Below are 19,632 nucleotides of genomic sequence, written 5' to 3'. Positions count from 1 at the left end.
TAAATCAACTAAGAATGTTCACTAATAGTAAGAACCACTGACCCCTGAAGGGAAGTGTTCCCCACAGAGAAGCTGAAGTTAAAAATACAATTAGATTTCATTAAAAATAATTGAGACAAATAAGCGGAATAGCAACGGGAAGGAGCAGCCGTAATAGTACGTAGTACAGTGGAACCTCTACATACGAATTTAATCCGTTCCAGAACCAACTTCGGATGTAGAAATTGATCGGATGTCGAAACGAATTTTCCCATAAGAATACATTGAAATAGGATTAATCCGTGGTTGAGCCCAAAAACCTATGATAACTTCTTAATAAACTACTACACATAATTTTCCCATGAGAATAATGAACACTAAATTAGATAATAGACATGTAAATAAGAAGAATTAGCAAAAAATGATAAATAAGAAACGGGTTTTTAGCGTCACTTTACCTTAGAAACTCCAGCGCAGGTGTTGTTAGTCTTGCTATGCAGAGAGGAGACAGACGGGCGGCGAGGAGGTAGAGAGGTTAACTACGATAAACGTACACTACCGTAACTTATTCTAACTTACACTAAGTGAACTTTAACATAACTTAGCTTTTTTTTTATAATTTATATTTTTTTTTACATTTTCTTTTTTTCTTTTTGATGATTAATTTTAATCACTTTCACTCTCTACACTTAAAATTGATTGAATTTTTTTCTCTTCACTCTTTGTTGTTTTCTTTGAACCACTTCCTTCCTCTTCATCACGAGTTCGCTTCGTAGTTTTTTTAAAGAAGCTATCGATAGAAAGTTGCTTGGTACAGCTTTTCAGAATGTTTCGAAAATAAGTTAGGGATACATCATCAAACTGCGCAGCTACACGACAAACCTGCAATTTCTTTGGATGGTATTTGTCGATGAAGTCGACCACGTCTTGATATTTTCCTAACACCTCTTTTATTTGCGCGGAACTTATTGCAAGTTCACTCATACGGACGCCACGCTCATGCTTTTCAATAATTCCTTGCTTTACTTCTAAAGAAAGCATTCCCTTATTCCTTTTCTCACCACTACCACTACCACTTGCGAAACTAAGCCTTTTAGGACCCATGATTTTCGTAAAATACCGTAAAAGGATGAATGTAAAAAATCACGATTAAAACACAATTAATAGCAGAACGCACAGGGCACAACCACATAAAGCCAACGAGAACAGAGGACTGACCAGAGCCACGCTAATTGAGGGTCCCTCCGAGGTTGAAGTGCTGCCTTCTATTGGCGGAAATAAAAAACACATCAGGCGCTATGAGCACCGACTACGCATACGAGTATTGTTTACTTCGGGTGTCGAAAAAAAAATTCGGGTGTAGAGTAGGAACGTGTTCGAATTGTACTTCGCGTGTCGAAAAATTCGGATACAACCGGTACGACGAAAATTGCTACTTCGTGTGTCGAAATAAAATTCGGGTGTAGAGTCAAAAATTTGCTCGAATTTTACTTCGGATGTTGGAAAATTCGGATGTAGATACGTTCGTGTGTAGAGGTTCCACTGTAATAGTAAGGGGTGAACGACCTCAAGTAGAGAGAGACCGTAGTCAATCTAAACTCCCATATTCCCTTCGCTGAGAATCAAAGTTCCCCGTAGGAAAAGAGGAACGCGAAGATAATAGATGAATGAAGAGAGTCCAGCGATGACGATTCCCAATGGGGACGAGTTAACGGAAAAGCCGAAGGAAAGACCTATGGACCAAGAGGGAGAGGCCGTACCCCATGACGTGAAACCGTGGTGGCCTTGCACTACGCAAGTGTCGTTGTCGTACATCACACACACACACACACAGCACAAACACTGAAAAGAAAACTTACTACCTTTCTATACACAAATATATACATAAACATAAAGAATGTTTATATATATATATTACAAGTATAAGAAAAAGTAAAACAAAAACAAAAGCATTAATGGCTGTCAAAGAGGCGAGGGTGAAAGCGGACACATCCGGCTACCACCCGAGCCGATAGTAAAGTGAGCTCAGCACAGGTGTGTGTGTGAGGGGAGGGGGGTGTTAGCAGGCTACCCTCCCTACCCCCCACTAACTAGCGGTGGGGTAGTAAACCCTCGTTAAAATTCTAATGGCTCGTCATTTCAGCTACGCCGAAAGTAATAATCCATATTAAATAGCGTGGTTTGTATTTCAGGTACAAAACAATTAAAGGTTTGTTTCAAATACTTAGATGTATAGGAACAACTAAAAGAAAATACAACTCACAAGTAATTTAGCTGCCACATAGCCTACAGCTGGATCAAAGTTTTGTATAACCGACGGCATCGCTGGAACGAGATGATCTTCAACAAATCTTCCAGGAGATGCTCGAGGGACTCCACGTTCTCTGGCGTCTCTTCTGCAGATAGCGTCTGAAGCCTTCTGACAAGGAGGGGGAATCCCCTGAAGAAATCTGGCCTCATATTTGCTTCTTGAAACTTTGCTTCAATTTCTGAAAGATGTATTCAATTAAATGTCAGGGTACAGCATCACAGTACTGTAATCAAAATCAAAAAGTGTGATTTTCCTATTCTCTAAAATCTAAATAATCCATATTTCCCAAGTATTCAGTATTTCACCTAGCTATACAATGATCCAGTCCTTCAAATATAAATTTTTTTTAACATATTTGAATTTTCCAAACCATAAAAACCTGAGAGTTTTAATAATTAGGAGAAATACAAATTAAATCTATGACTTATTCCCATACATAATACTAACCTTAAACCTCTAAGTGAAGGCTCATCCTTAGGATGGCAGAAATATCGATGTACTTCGATTCTGTAAAAGAAGCAAAAATCATGACTCACGTCAACCTCTTAACTACCTGAGCGTAGGGATATCACAGGTGCTAGACAAGGCGCCCACTAAGGATTAGTGGACAATCTAGGAGGAATCTACATCCGAATGTATAAGTATTATGACTGGGAACACACCTCTCCATCCTTCCCCTTGTATAGATGGACGTGGAAAATACTTCAATAAAATAAAGTCAAGGAAAGTTCTCTGTCGAATAGCTTATCTACATGGATCGTACGATCCAGGTACGTAGCGTCGCGATTGTTAAACCTTAAGGTAGGGGAGCAAGAAAGGAAAAATGCCCAGACATTCTTACAGCACCTTTCATTCTCGGACTTGTATCGCAAACACTAAGAAAAGATGCTTCTTGTCCCATGAGGGTGCTAGGCTTCCTATACAACCCGCTGAACAGGTATCAGAGGTCCTAAGGAAAATGGGTCAAGGGAGTTGGTATCCTCCTGCAGGTGGAGGTTGTCCAACGACTCCAGACGCCTGCCTTCAGCAACTGCGCCAAGGACATGTTCTTTCTGAATGCGAGGGTGGAACAGATTAATTTGACTTTGTTGGTTAGCGGAGTAGGGAGACTACTCGAGGCTTTCTCAGAAGCAGAGTTTAATGACCTTACAAAGCCAGAAAGGGAGTGTGTTCTTGGAGATCGGCTTAGGAACAACTTATACTCTAGCTTGAAATGTCTGGTTCTCTTATGATAGCACCGTAGAGCTCTAATACGACAGAGAAGTAGGTCCTCTTGATCGTTAGTCACATCTAGAAGAGGGTCATAGACTCTAGGGTTCCGAGTCTTTGCTACAAACTCTGGAACAAAGGTCATCAAGACCTTTTTCCATCCTTCAGAATGACGAACGGCATAGGAGATGCCATGTGACTCGCCTACTCTCTTCATCAGCATCAGACACCTGTCCAATGCTCAAGGGCTCCAACAGAGTGTGTTTAAGGGGACCGCCCGAAGGACTCCTAAGGTCATGAGAACCCGCATGATCAACATGACGATAGCCCGAAGCTTACGAACACCGTGAGGAGAACTTGCAGGTTCAAAAAGACGTCTCCTCACAGCACGAGGAGGAGAACGTACAGGATGGCGAGGGATCACACAAACTTCCACCCTACGATCCTCTGGAGAGGAACGCAGAGCAGACTCCGCCCGATGGGGAGACGGATCCAGCTCTTAAGATACCTCCTCCGCAGGGGAGGTTTGTTTTCCCGAAGGAGAACGTCGCTTAAGACAAGGCTCTCGCTCCGCCCCTGGAGGATAACCATAAGCGTAAGGGGGACCGCCGATGTCCAGAGGCAGTCTTCTCTTGAGAATGAGAGACTCATTCCCCGAAAGAGATGCTTGCTTCGGAGAAAGCTCTGCTACAGCCCCTGGTGGATCAGCAAACTCCTTAGAGTCGGAAACAGACTTAAGGCCTGACCGACGGGCTGCAGCGCCTGCTACACCCCGCAGCTCTAACGCAAAAGCTGAACATAAGTTTTCTCTCGCAAACAAGAGGAAAGTTCTCCTGAAGGAGGACATCGCCTAAGACAAGCTTTCTCCCAGCTCTATGGGAAAAAACCGTAAGCATAATAATCTCTCTTGCAAACGAGAGAGAAGTCCTCCCGAAGAAGGACATCGCCTAAGACAAGCTTTCTCCAAGCTCTATGGGAAAAAGCATAGGCGTAACGATCTCTCTCGCGAACGAGAGAGAAGTTCCTGCCGAAGGAGGAACAAGCCTTGGATTTGCTTTTCCCCAACTCAAGGGGAAGAAGCAGAGTCTTCGGCGACAAGATAGCTGAAGCAGATCTCGCCGAGCCGTCAGTAATTCTTCCTGAAAGAGGGAAGGGTGTTAAACGGCTGAAGTATGGAAGCTCTCCCTCGGAAGGGGGGCAGCCCAACTCGGGGGAAGGTTAACACTGGCAGCACTATTCTTCCCATCACCAAGCCTTGTTCAAGTTGAAGGTCAGCAACGAGTGCTACCTCATAAGGTGGGCAGCTCACGAACTGCCACAGGAAGTGCAGGACATTGACCGGAGCGGCCAAAGCCATCAGCATGTTTGTGCTATCTGTTAGAAAAGGTAATAAAAGTTGTGATGAACTGCAATTCATAACTCCGCTGCATAACATACTATTCGAAGAATAAGTCCCCTTCCTTGTAAGAGAATTCCTCGAAAGGGAGCGGAATTGTTATGAACTTTAGCTCAAGTACTGAAACAAACACACGGAAATGTTGAGAGGGCGGCAAGATAGGGGAATAGTAGTATCAATACAGTACAAAGAAAACTCCCTTACAGTGGAGACTGTCAACTGTAATTAAAGTTACAAGTACAGTACTGTATTTTACAAAATGAGTATGTTTCCATATATACCACATATATATGTATGAGATAAAAACACACATAAAAGAATAAACTAAACAGAAAAGCAATGAAGGCAAATCTTTGCGGAAGAGAAAGGCAGCATGTCCGTCCTCTACCGAGCCACAAAGTAAAGTGGTTACTCAGCCGAGAGGTGTGAGTGAGCGGGGTAGCCAGTCTACCCCAACCCCCACCCGCTAACTAGCGGATGGGGTAGTTATCCCTCACAAAAATTATCATGGCTAGTCTTTCAGCTACGTCAAAAGTGATACCCTTATAATTAGCGGGGGGGGGGGGGGGGGGTTTCTATTTACGCCTAAACAAATACTACAGTACAGTATATAAAACAATAGAATATTTACATCTGTGCAATTGTACCACATACATAAACTGTTCAAATGCTTATTTGGTGACTTCCAGAGTGTGTGAAAACTCTGAATCAAGTCACGTACCCCCTAACTCCGGTCGTCCTCATAATTATGATTGCTAGAGTCCGAAGAATTTGGATTCAGCGACTTCAAAAATGGTACGAATGGTCAAGATATATTGCTTGTTTGCATGTGAATTTATTTATCTGTCCTCTTTCCTCCCAGAATATACAATAACAATTTTACCCATTCAATCAACAGCAAAGCTAGGACATAGTTCAGACACAGAATTCTCTTATGGCCAGTTATATGCTAATCACTTGGTTATGAGTTAGAAATACAACGAAATAAGAGTCTGGGGGCAGAACTCCACATTAAAAGAATTTTGAGCACATATTAATGGAATTGGGGTATAAGTCCTTGGTTGGGACAGGCATAAACTTTTTTATCACTTGTCAAATCTATTTTCTCTTGGGGAAAATGCTGTCTATCTTAGTCTGAAATACAATATTATGAAGCTTGTTTTACGATTTATGAAATATGATTTAGTTTTACCTAGCTAGGAGGGAACCCGGGTAGGAAGCAAACGCAGAGTTGAGACATAGCCTTACGGTAAGCTAAGGATACGGCTGTCTGAGGAGAGCCGTAGCCCCCCACCCCTCAGTAGATAAGTAGGTAACAATAAGGATCCTAGGTTAGGTTATATTAGGTAGTGTTCTTGGTTAGCTTTCATTTTTAATACTGTATGAAATTTTTTGGTTAATATATGATACTTTAATTACTAACGAAACTGAAAATCGCTATAAGGAATGGACAAGTGCTGGCTAGTTTAGCATTTTTCTCTGTATGGTAAATGGGGGCTGGGGCATAATAACTTACGTAATAGTTGATTAAAATGTGAGGGCTAATTCTTACTTCAACTCCATTGTTTACATTTGGGAGAGTGTTGGAGAGTTATTGCGCATCTGTTGCTTGCGTTTGCTTTTTCCCGCTGTTCTATTTTTTTTTGTATGACAATCATTGCCTGGCTTTTTAAACCAAATAAAAGCTTCCAAATGTTTATGCACAAGTTCCGGGATGCCATTCTACAACAGCCATTTATTTTTGCACCTTCCCCTTCAGTTTCAGCTTGACCATCACAAAGACATCTCAAAGAGGGATGCACAATCTATTTTGAAAGTGTATTTTCTTTTTTAATTTGGTGTAATTTCATCTGTCAGTAATTGATTATAATGAAAACACTCCATTCAGTGTATAGCTATTGTTGATGATGTAAAAGTAGAAGATAACCCTGAAATAAAGACCAATGGGGCTTGCTAGCACAGCTCAATATGTACCGGTTGCCAGACATAGGAGCAGGGATGCAATGTTAATTTTGCGAGTTTAGAGAGCCACGGCAAAGAAAAAACCATTAAGACGACATTTAGTGAATAATAAATAATCATGATACTTTAATTTTCAGCCACTTACATGAACCATATATTTTTCCAACTTGTTACCTTGTGTTTATTTTGCAATTCTGACCATTATTATTGCTGCAAATCACTCGTTTTTGGCATTTCCTCACCCAACAAACCCCGATTTCCCACTGGAGTTCACCATAAATTTTTTTCCAAAGGGAGTCCAAAACCTCAAACAGAAGGTTAGCCCCAATAATCATTGGCAGAAATATATCAAACATGAAATTAAAGTATCATATATTTACCCAGAACAGTCCAAAGTACAAATAAATACAGTACACGGAATAAACTCGTCATGGAGCAATAAGGAGGATGGCTAGTGCGCAGGAAGCATAAGCTCATATTCGCGCAAGAAACCATGTACAGATGCCCAAATGGGAGCAGAAACTTCGGGGTGTACGTATAAAAGTGGCCACCTGTGTGTATGATGACGGCTGACTATATAATAATACAGCAGTGTAAGGGGGCATTAGCATCCCCCACCCACCCGTTAGGTAAGTAGATAAGGACACGGCTTATACGTTGGATTAGGGGAGGTAAGTTTAGTTTAGTTGGTGTCTATATTTTATGCTCGCTGGAGGAACTGGCCGCTGATATACAAAGGCTCCGAAACCTCCAATTCACAAAACATGACCTAATGAATGAAATATACATTTCAGGGGAAGAGGATCCCCATATTTTGTGCAATTTTTCGTGGATTTATTATGCGTCCCAGAGAGTAACGTATATAGAAAAAAAGGTTAGTTTTACCATTAATCATCCATTCGCCAGTAAATCTCCCCTACCCTGAACCCATGGTTCCCACTGACTGGCCCCATTACTGTAGGATATATTGGGGTATATCTTATTAGCTATTTATTTGCAAGGGAAATAATGGTTGGAGCCTTTGTATATCAGCGACCAGTTCCTCATGTGTTGATTAAGAATGGACATCAACTTACGTAAACTTTTCCCCCTAACCTAACCTACAAGCCGTGTCCTTACCTACTTACCTAATGCCGTATTCTAAGTTAGCCGTAAGCGTACATGCAGGTGGCCGCTATCCTACATACACCATAGTTTGGGACAATCATTAACAGGACAGACGGAATTATAGCTCTTAAATTTCACACACAAAATCCCAGATATATGCATTTAATTATTTCAATTACGTTTCAAACGTGTCCCTAGGAATGACGCAGGATGCTGAAAAGGGCATAAAATACCAAAATTACCTAATGACGAGGTTAAAGTTGAATTAAAGAGCGTGGCGGCGACCTCCTCACTCACTTTGTTTACATTTATGGGCGTCGTCTGTTGAACAACAAAGTGGTTTAGGTTGCGTTCTGTTTTATAATTGAGAAATTCTATACATATATTCATTGTATTATTCAAACTACTATTACTTATTATAATATTGGCAATAAAAATGATAATATTAAAACATCTTTATTGACATTTTCCGAAATGATATTTATTTTATAGATTGTTTGTTATGTTTTGGTCTAATAATCTGTTCAGGTTCAGGTTCCTGGTTCCTTCCTGGTTCCTTATTGCTCACTCCGCAAAATAAGTTTGCGGGCAATCTATCATTGATAGGTGCAAAGCTTCTAAGCTTATTCTTATTATTGGAATAATTAAACCCTTATGCCCGCCGCTGAAATGAGTAAAGGTAAATTAGAAAAATGCTTAAAACGTCTAAAGAAAGGTAAAGCAGCTGGCCCAGATGGACTAAAGCCAGACTACTACAAAGCAATGATGATGAGTGATATATGCAAGAATACACTAGTGAACTGCTACAAAGAGGAACTAGCCAGCAAAGAAAAACCCAAAAGCTGGAAAGAATCCAGAACAAAAATGTTAAAAAAGAAAAACAAGCCAACAGCAAAGGAATTGAGACCTATAGCTCTCACAAATGTATCATATAAAATATACATGGCTTTTATAAAAGATGAAATAGAAGGACACCTAAAAAGTAATAATGCCATAGAGGATAGTCAAGCGGGATTTACAGAAGGAGGAAGGATTGAGGATAATATATTCATCTTACAATACATGGTCGAAGAAACTTTCAAAAATAAGAAAAAACTCATAGTGGCCTCTTTAGATTTCAAAAAAGCTTTCGATTCCATAAAAAGGGAAGCACTGATAGAAACATTAAAGCAATACAAAGTACATACTAGTATAATTAACTCTATAGCTGAAGTGTATGTGGGAGACTCGACTACGTTAGACATAGGGGAAAGAGTAGAACAAAAATTGAGCGTAAGTAGTGGAATAAAGCAAGGCTGTACTGCCTCTACAACATTATTCAAATTAATTACTTATCAGATTATAAAACAAGTAGAAAAGGAAGGTAATGGTTTTAAAATGATATTATAAAGCTAGTAGTATTATTTTTTGCTGATGATGTCCTAGTGCTTGCTGAGAATATAGAGGATGCTGAATCAAACATAAGGAAAGTGATAGATATAGGAAAGCAGTGTGGTTTAGACATAAATAGGGACAAAAGTAGCGTACTTATATATAATATGAAGGAGAAACCAGATAATATAGAGGGAATAAGAGTAGTAAGCAATATTAAATACCTAGGTATCAAGGTAGATGATGGTAGGAATATGTTCAAAACACAGAAAAGTGAAATGATAGTTAAGGCGCAAAAGCTAGCCAATCTTACATATTCGATCATAGAAAAAAGTTGTAATAAGATACTGATAGGGAAAACATACTGGAAAAGTGTAGCACTACCTTCTATATTATATGGAACAAATGTGATTAACTTAACAGAAACGGAAATAGAAAAGTTGCAGAGAATAGAGAATGGAGTGTATAGAAGGATGTTAGGGGCTGTAAAGAATACAGCAATTGTAGCCTTGAGAGGGGATGTAGGAGCATCTGCTATGAAAACAAGGGTAATGGATGGTAAGCTGAGGTACCTTAATAGCATTTTTAAGGGAGAAAAGGACCTACTTACAGCAATAGTCAATGATATGGAAGAAAAAGAGAGGAAGTGGTGGATGCATGTGAAGAAGTATGCTGAAGAATGTGGGATGGCGATGAGAGAAGTCAAGAGATGTACGAAAGAGGACATAAAGAAGAGAACAAGAGAATGGGACACAAGCAAATGGAAGAGTGAAATGGAGTGTAAGGAGAGTTTAATTTTGTATAAAAACTGGAAAAGTGAAATCAAGGAGGAGGAAGTGTATGACAATACATTTTCGTCAATTTTATTATTCAGAGCAAGGACAAACTCATTGGGCTTGAATATAAGAAACAGACACCAAGATGGAAATATAAACTGTGTATTCTGTGATGTAGAAGAAAATGCTAACCACTTTATATTATATTGTCCACAGTTTAGTGATATAAGAATAAAAGCAATTGAGCTTCAACAACCATATGAAGAAGATAGTGCACAAACAGTTGGAAAATTCCTTTTTTGTGAAGAGAATATTGAAAATAAGAAAAGTATACTACAACAAATGTGGATGAAAAGAGAAAAACTAGTGAAAATAAGGAACACAAAACTAAAAGACACAGAGGCACCGTTGTAAAGGCTATGCCTCACCCCAGAACCTGAACCTGAACCTGATAAGCTTATATTACCTGTGATTTAAATAAGTTAATACCGTCATGTGATTCTCAATCTTTACTTTTATTCCCTTCTACCTTGAAATTAGATAGGATAATACCTTGCTATCTTCAGTTTTGACTTCTTAAATTCTTCTTTTATACGCATTGCCCTACCTGTAAGTGCAGCCAGATCCCTGCCAGGATTTTTCAACGTACCTAAGCTTATGTCTACATTCATTAGCTGTCCTAATTTTGGGCATAAAATTAAATATTCGGTAGTATCTTCTTCATCTTTGCACAGGTCACAGAAATTATCTTCATATTTTCTCCTGAAATTTGCTTTTAAATTGAGCATCTATAATCCAGATTCATTTCTCTGATATAAGACTGTGAGCCATTTCCTTTAATAAATCTTGATTTTTTCATTACTTTCTTTTTTTCCTTCAACAGTTTCTTCTATTATTTCCATAATTCTTTTCTTGATTTCTTTTTTCAGGGTCCTTTTCCCCCAACTTCTTATTTCTTCCACTTCCATCCCATATTTACTACAGATTTCTTCTATGCTTTTACTTGTTTTTTTTTTTTTTTTTTTTTTTTTTTTTGGGGGGGGGGTTAAATCCAACCCTCCACTGAAGTCGAGTGAACTACTTCTCGGGCGGGTCCATATTAATCATCTAACGAAACATTTTCATTATAACTTATACAATTCTTTGATTGTAGCATCTTCCAAATCATATGATCTTGTGAAAAGTAATGTCTTTAGTTTCTTCTTAAATTCAATTGCTCCCTTAATGTCCTTCATTTCAGTTGGCAGTTTATTATAATGTCTAGGCGCACAGTAGCTAAAAGCCCTTTCACCAAATTTACTATTTGTTCTTGGTTCAGATAGCCTATGTTTGTCACTCGTGTGTCTTGTGTTAACATTTGTTTCTAGTTCTAATTTATTTAGGCATTCTTTTAGATATTTTGGTTCAGTATCTTAAACGTTAGTAAGAGTAGCTTGTATTCAATTCTCGCTTTTACCGGTAGCCAGTGTAATTCAATTAGTGCAGGGGTAACTCTTTCCCTATTGTGTAGTCCTTTTATTAATCTAGCTCCAATCCTTTCCATACGGACTCTTCAACTGATCCTCGATTATCTCTCTTACTAGTCTTTTTTCCTCAGAGTTTATGGTATTATGGAAGAGCATTAATTTCTTATATTCTATTCTGCAGGACACCGGCCATATTCCTGTTTCTGCAAGTATGCCCCAATATGGAGTACTCGCAGGTAGTTCATACATATTTCTTATTATCTTATATTGGAGGTTTTCCAGATCTTTCATATCTTTGTCCCTTATTACACTCCAGGTCTCCACGCTGGCAAATATTGTTGGTAATACTACTGTTTCATATATTTTCTTTCTGACTTCCAACGCCATCTTTCCTACTTTTCTCGTATCCCCATATTTTCTTATTTCTTGGGTCATATATGCAACCCTCTGGCCTTTTTTATTGATACTCAATTCTTTGTTTCTCTTTTCTGTGTACCATTCACCCAGATACTTATATTCCTTAACTAAACTTACTTTTCCGTTCTTCACTTTTGTTTCAATCTCCTCTTTCTCATTCTTTCTTTTGTTAATTCTTAAAACACCCGATTTTTTGGGGTTGGTGTTGATAGTGAATTTCTTTAGGGTCTCCAAGCTATGACAATTACTTATGGCACTTTCGATACCTTCTTTCCTTCCTGTGGGAAACATTATATCATCTACAAATACCAGTTATTCTATTTCAATATTTCTTATCAATGTGATATTTTTTTCTGCTAGTGCTATTGACTTTGTCAGTTGCGATACTGCATAGCTTGGGTCCGTATATTGTTCCTTGTCTCACATTTCCTTCAATCTTTATATCTCCTGTTGCCTACCTGCTGGACAATTGATGGCTGCTCTACCTTTTTCGTTCATTTTTAAAACTATCAATGCTTCCTTCCATCCTATTATTTCCCCATTTCTTTTATGCAATCCTTTAGGTCTAGCTTATCGAAGCACTTATACGCATCACAGAACCATACGTATGTCGACCCTCCCAAATAGGCATTATAGTCTATTACTGCATTTAGTGTGAGCAGATGATCAGGGGTAGATCTTCCTTCAATGCCTCCACACTGGAATCGACTCATTGTGGATGTTCTGGTGTTGAAAATGAGTACCTCCAATGACAAGATTATTTGCTCGACAGAAACGTATGGTATGAAATACACCTATCACATTATTTCGTGCAAGACAAAGGGTGTGTAAGTAAGGTATCAGAATACTGTTTATTCTTCAAATACACTTATTTGGATTGGAGAAAGTGCAAATCTTGTTGTTGGGGTATTAAAGCCAACACTTGTTGTTGGCACGGGCCTTTCCCTTGGTTGGCCCGTAGCGTTGTTGTTGTTGTTGGGGTATTAAAGCCAACACTTGTTGTTGGCACGGGCCTTTCCCTTGGTTGGCCCGTATGTTGTTGTTGTTGGGGTATTAAAGCCAACACTTGTTGTTGGCACGGGCCTTTCCCTTGGTTGGCCCGTTGTTGGTGTATTAAAGCCAACACTTCTTGTTGGCACGGGCCTTTTTATTGTTAGGCCCGTAGAAGTTGGCCCGTAGCGGGTGCAAGGGTTTAAGCGGGTGCAAGGGTTTAATTACTTACTGTTACATATAACGGCGGATTGAGTCTGAAAGTTAAATTTCTATGTTATATAAAGCTCACAAAAGTATAATTCATGCAATCATTAATTTAATTAATCTTTTGAACAGTTTTTAAATTAATTTTAATTTTTTTTTTATCTGAAAATGTCTATATTTGAATTTTTCAATCTGTTTGTAGGTAGTAGGTTGGCCACGGCACCAGCCACCCGTAGAGATACCACCGCTAGAGAGATATTGGGTCCTTTGACTGGGCAGACAGTACTACATTGGATCCTTTACTCTGGTTACGGCACAATAGCAACCAAACAGTTGTTTTGTTTGTATGAAAGGATTGACTTAACAACATATAATATGCTCAGTATAATCATATACTGTAGTTGTGTGCTTAAGCGAAATCAGTCGTAGCTCAGCCCTCAAAGAGGAAGGACGTCTCAGCTTGCCCAAGAATTGGCTTACCTGGCACAGGGGACACCAGGCTCCCTTGCCTTGCCTACCATGACCTCATACAGCCCGACATTCATCTGTGATATCTACAAATCCAATGACCTCCCCTGCCAGGGCTTCTGCCCACCAGATTCCAAGGAAAGGTGCATTCCATGTCACAGATACTCTTATTTAAGAGATTATGTATGGGGTCATTTCATAATCAAATTGAATATTGAGGTTGACTTGAAAGCCTGCCATTATCAGATCTATTGTCGGTGTGATGATTGCACTCTATTCCATGATGCACTCTTCCTAAATGTGACTCGTAGGAGAAGGGACCCACCTCTCTACAAGAGCAGAATTTTCCCAAGGAGGAATCCAGTTATTTTTTATAAAATCAGCAGAGAAGAAAGTTTTTACACGCAGGAAGGTTGGTATTGGGATGCTGTGCTCCCACTTCCAAGCAAGAAGAAGAAGACCGGGTCTATAAAAGCCTGTGTAAGTGCCAACAATGTCAAACCATTGCAGGCTGAGCCTTCCCTGGAAGACTCACCTACTCCCAGTCACAGCCTGCCACCTCCAGACCCAACTGCCTCTAGCCTAACTCTGGCTTCATCGGACCTACCGGCCTCCAGCTTGGACTGGGAAGTAACCAACATAGCTACTCCAAACCCAGCTCCTGCCCACCTGACATGCAGCACACTTTCCTCTGCCCCCGGAAAACTGACGAACCCACTGAAAGTGTCCCGCTCGACTCTTAATGGGATTCACCACCGTGACTGTAACTGCACAGTATGTCTCACCCAGCCGTTGGATGAAGCCACTACAACAATCCCCAGCTCTCTGCCAGTCGCTGCACCTTTGCCTAAGTTCAAGGTCCAGCCCACTGAAGGAAAACCTTCCTATGCCACAGTTCCTGCCCTCGCTTCTGCCAACTCCTAATCAAATTTCTCAACTCGACCAAACTGCAAACGGGAGCTCATTCTCACCCCAAGAATCAGGAGTGTGTCAGTTTCCTCCTGGAAGAAAGCTCACTGGAGCTTCTAGATCCGGCTAAGAAGCAGCGCAAAGTTGTCGTCTCCAGATACCCAATCTCAATGCCGCTAGATATAGCCACCTCTCTCAATAACATCGCAAAGACCAAGATGAAGTTCCTGTCAACAACATAATTGCCACAGTCAATGTGACCAAACCGCCTACCCTCGACTTAGGAATATGGGGCACCATCTCCATCACTGACTACATTCCTGAGCTGCTTCGGTGCTACCATTGTCAATGGTATGGTCATCACCATGAGCATGTGGAGGACCCAATATTTGCGGAGTCTGCAGCTGACGCCACCCCTCATAAGAATGCATAGATACCCACAAGCGAGGTCGAACCGCCAAGCCAAGATGTCCAAACTGCTCTCGCTCCCACCTTGCATGGAACAAGAGGTGCTCTGAACACCTAAAGAGGATTGCAGCCATGCAAGGCACTCATACTGGCAACACACCTAAACCACAGAGAATTCCCCGAGACGCCGCCATCCACCCGCTGTCACTCCAGATCCTGTCCTCCAAACCACCTCCACTCCTGATCTGGCCACTGTGGCTACTACCATTCCTGACCCTGTCATCCAGAGAGCTCCAGTGCCCTCACTTCATCTGAATCCTTCCCCGTCCCAATTCTCCCCTTCAATCACCCACCAGCTAAACACCTTGCCCTTGCAAGACCTAGTCCCAATTGCCATCCACCTTTTCACCCGGGTCTCATCCCTTCGAAATATCCCGGATCCCCTTCAGACCTCAAGTCATATCCTCCCTTTCCCCCCATACCAACCTCACTGCCTCACCATCCCTACAGCAGGGATAATTTCTTACACTTACAACTGCTCCTTTCCTCTACTACTAATTGTCCTTCTCTCCTCTCCCAGTCTCTCTTACTCACTGGGACTTGATTCTATACCACTATTCTCTGCAGCTAAAGCCTTCCCTTACGGCTCTGAATCGGATCGATTTTGGGTGCTCGTAGGAAGAGCTCCACACCCATGCGGAGAAGAGGCACTCTTTGAATGTCCTCATATATCTACTTTGACTCAATGCTTTGGGGGTAGAGCAGAAAACCTCTTTGAGTGTCCTTATATAATTACTTTGACACAACGCTCTAGGTGCAGAGCAATAAAACACTACACATCCTCTTAACTGAAATGACTTGGGAGAAACTTCCGGGCCCAATCTATAGCAAGTGTGATAATAAAAACAAGAATTATTTCAAAATATTACAGCAAAAACATTAATTTTGATAGCTAGGATTGTTTACATCTTAGCCAAGAGATGATATGTTTACATATTCATTAATGACAAAGATGTAAAGTTGTAAGCATTGTTAAAACTCACCTATTGTTCAATTTTTATACTTTCTTAAACAGAAATAGGCCTACAGCTAAACGAGCTGCGTGGAGAACGAGGTAAATGGCTTGAGGCATGTACAGTGTAAGGGATTTGAAATCTTCGATCCTTAAAAATCTTTAATTACAAATGTGGTTTATTATTCAATAGGTATTGCTGTTATTTCTGCCGCGTGTAGGTGAAATTGCGAAGTGTGATCTCGCGTATAAAGAGGGCTGACTGTGCACAATATACACATGATAACCAAATGGAAAAACTATACTGTTGTTACAAATGGCGTGAAAGTGAAATATAATTTCAAATTCTTTGATTTTACAGGCAGCGATGGCTACAGATTCTCTTCTACTAAACCCAGTGATTCAGTGTAGACTTTAGATTCCAGAGTCCACAAAGACAATCATATCAGCCTAGGTGTCCAGGAATGAATGAATGTAAATATACTGCACTTCTATCACATCCATTACTATCAGGAGGAGTAATAGATACTCTCTCCTTTCTAAAGATATTCTATGTCTTTAACTCATAAAAAACAAAAGGATTACAAACAAATTTTTTTTTACTCCCAATCACAATGTACTGAAGACTTTAAATCTGATAGTAATATCTTTATGTTATATAAAGCTGATGAGACAATAAATACTTAAATTACTAACTCCATTCTTTTGTCAAATTATTCAATAAATACTTAATTTATTAATTCCATTCTTTTGTCAAATTATTTTTAAATAAATAACTATTTTTTCTATAACTGGAAGTGTTTTTATTTGAATTAATCGGTTGGTTTAGTACGAGACACCACACTACTCCGCAACTTGGAACACTGCTGGTCACTGAACTATGTACAATTCTCTATTCAAAAAGGGATTTTGACTTAGGAAAAATCTATCTTAGGGTGAGATGGCGGCCATGTCGTCCTGATGGAAGTTCCCTCCGGCAGCTTCCTACTCTATATTTCTGCGATTGATATTATAAGAGAATTACCGTCAGGTATCACGGGGTTCTAACCCACAGACTGCAACTGCACAGATTGCCTTACGACACTCCTGCAAGAAGCCACTGCTATTGCAGAGAACATCCCAATTACACAGTTATAAAAAGCCTCTGCCAAAGTTTCAGCTCTCACATATGGACAACGAACTCTCCTATGCCTCTGTTGCTGCTAAGCCAGGCATGCAACTCACTGCAAGACCCAACAGGAAAGGTGATCTTATCATCTACCCCAAGGACGTTGAGACAGCCAGACTCCTCCAGGAAGACCCAACTTTAACGCTGCTGGATCCTGCTTTTATCAGGAAGAAAGCTGTCATTACCAGGTATCCTGTGACGATGTCTATCACCATTGCAACATCGTGCAGCAACATTGACTGTGCTCTTTGCTGCACAAGCAAAGACAACGTTCCAGTTCGAGGCCTCATTGCCACCTTCATCGCTCCAGTTCCCTCCAAACTGGACTTAGGAGTCTGGGGAACTTTCCCCATTGAAGAATATACTCCTGAGCCCCTTCTATGTTATAGATGCCAACGTTTTGGCCATCGCAAGGAAGAATGCAGAGGCCCCATCATCCGTAATCTAAATTAACTCCTGGTCCTCATGATTAGTCAAGTCGCCCGGTTCTAGCTTTGGTCTTCATTGGGTGACTTTGATAAACGAACATCTGATAAATTATAGACTGAATTCTCAACATTCAAACTTCCTTTCATTTAATGTTTCTGTGTTGGTAATATAATCCCCTTGGTACGGGGCAGATAAACCAGAGATAGTGAAGAAAGTAAATGAATTTACAGCAAAAGATTTTTTTTTCTTTTGCTTTGAAGGTGAAGATTTCTATCATGATTTCCTCGTGATACATTCCTGTTCCCATCCATCGCTTTCAGCAAAGATTCTCTTGATAAACGTAAATTCCTGTTCAGTATTTCACTGGGATCCCTAAAATAGTTCTTGAGAGTGAGATGACTCTAGTAAGGAAAATATTAATTAGCCAATTTGGAGTTTTATGTCTCTGCCACTGTATCTATATAGCGCTCCTATCCCCCTCGATTAATTCTCTTTTTAGGGAAAAATTCCTGGAATAATAATGAGTCTACTCAGATTCAATCTAAATATAAATTCTCCTTAGTAAAATTATCTTATTGTATGATTTTGTGGTTTTCTTTATTTCCTGAATGACGAGACGTGAAGGTTAGGCAACTAGCTTAAGGGAATATATTGTAAAAGTGTATAGATAAATAACGGATTTTGAGCGAAGCGAAAAATCTATTTTTGGGTGAGATAGCCATGGCGTCCTGATGGAAGGTTCCTTTTTGGTAGCTTCCTTGGGTATAAAACTACTAAGATATTCCCAGAGAATTTAACCACAGGTTATCACAGAATTCTAACTTCTGGAGCGAGTATCCCAAAGGTTTCCCTTTAAGACATCGTATATCAACAGGGGACGCATGTCTGAACGCGCCACATAGCTATCTTCACCCCGAACAGAGTTAATGCTTCGGTGTGTAAGGGTTGAGAATAGCTGGGAGCCGCTCCACAGCCAATCTCACTCGTGGGTACTACTGATACTCGAGACGTAAACAAACGGGCGCCATTTCTCAAATGACGTCACGCCCGTCTTCATCCTGAAGCCAGTTGCTTACCCATCACCATGATACAGTAGAACAGGGTGGGATCTAAAACTGGACGAAGTAGCAGGGAGGGTCCATCAGGACGCCATGGCTATCTCACCCAAAAATAGATTTTTCGCTTCGCTCAAAATCCGTTTTTTGGGCTCAAGCCATGGCGTCCTGATGGAAGAATACCAGAGAATCAATGTATCGTGGTAGATTTTCCCCTAATAGTAAGTGCCAAGGCATTGACAAAACAGCATAGTAATCTTTGATAAAGGACCATAGGGAAGAAGCATCCTGCCCCCCTTGGCAGTGAAGTTCCCATGGGCCATGCCGACGTCAAAGTGGTATTGAAGGGCTATTCATCCTGAAAGAAGAACTTGAAGAACTTGGAGATGAAGCCGAATGTTTGGTATTTGTATAGGAACATTCTGAAAATTAGACCAGTGGTGGTTAGGCACTGTGTATTGAGAATGATGGTTCATCTCCCGGGTATTAAAAGTAAGTATTCGTGTTGGAACCTTACATAATCAGAGTGAATATAAATTAAGAGTTAGCATCTTAATTTCTTCATAACCATAAGGAAAAGGGGGGATAATAAAACTATGACAGGCATGTATTTCATAGTAAGTAGGAGCTGATTGAGACGCACAGGTAATAAAATAGAAATTTTATTTCACAAATGCAGAAATTAAATAATTTACAGCAATAAGTAAAGTTCATTTACAGTAATTATAATGTACATAGTAATAAAGACTTGTTCTTGAATCTGAAAAGGAATTTCAAGTTTATTAGTAGGCACTCGTTCTCGAGGAACGCAAGTCTTTGATTAAAAAACACATCATGCTCAGGGCATGCGGCACTTGTGTGACAACTATGACATTTCACCTGGGATAAGAACAGTTATAAAAGCACTAAGTGTTTTCGACATCACTCTGAATCGCTCGAGGGTCAACATAGGCACCCGAAGAGTTAGAGTCCCAAGTAACTCACTGTTCTAC

The 19,632-nt window shown here is 40.2% G+C and overlaps 2 protein-coding genes and 1 long non-coding RNA gene across 3 annotated transcripts in view; 2 read left to right on the top strand and 1 right to left on the bottom strand.

Annotated features, from left to right (window-relative positions):
* Nucleotides 1-8,286, bottom strand: part of LOC137633456 (tRNA 2'-phosphotransferase 1-like) — a 30,566-nt gene extending 22,280 nt beyond the window's left edge. Inside the window, exons 1-2 of the mRNA XM_068365750.1 lie at nt 8,207-8,286; nt 2,243-2,468 (exon numbers count right to left, since the gene is read on the bottom strand). Coding sequence (XP_068221851.1) covers nt 2,243-2,302 — 60 coding nt within the window. The 5' untranslated portion in view covers nt 2,303-2,468; nt 8,207-8,286. The remainder of the gene's footprint in view (nt 1-2,242; nt 2,469-8,206) is intronic.
* LOC137633395 (uncharacterized) overlaps nt 1-19,632 on the top strand; it is a 420,659-nt gene that overhangs the window by 290,415 nt on the left and 110,612 nt on the right. The window lies entirely within an intron of this gene.
* Nucleotides 1-19,632, top strand: part of LOC137633401 (uncharacterized) — a 217,750-nt gene that overhangs the window by 171,783 nt on the left and 26,335 nt on the right. The gene's annotated exons all lie outside the window — the stretch shown is intronic.

This window comes from Palaemon carinicauda, chromosome 43 (assembly GCF_036898095.1).
Source record: "Palaemon carinicauda isolate YSFRI2023 chromosome 43, ASM3689809v2, whole genome shotgun sequence".
Classification (NCBI taxonomy): Eukaryota; Metazoa; Arthropoda; class Malacostraca; order Decapoda; family Palaemonidae; genus Palaemon; species Palaemon carinicauda.
Note: the sequence above shows the minus strand (reverse complement) of the source record. Positions and strands in the feature narration are given on the sequence as shown.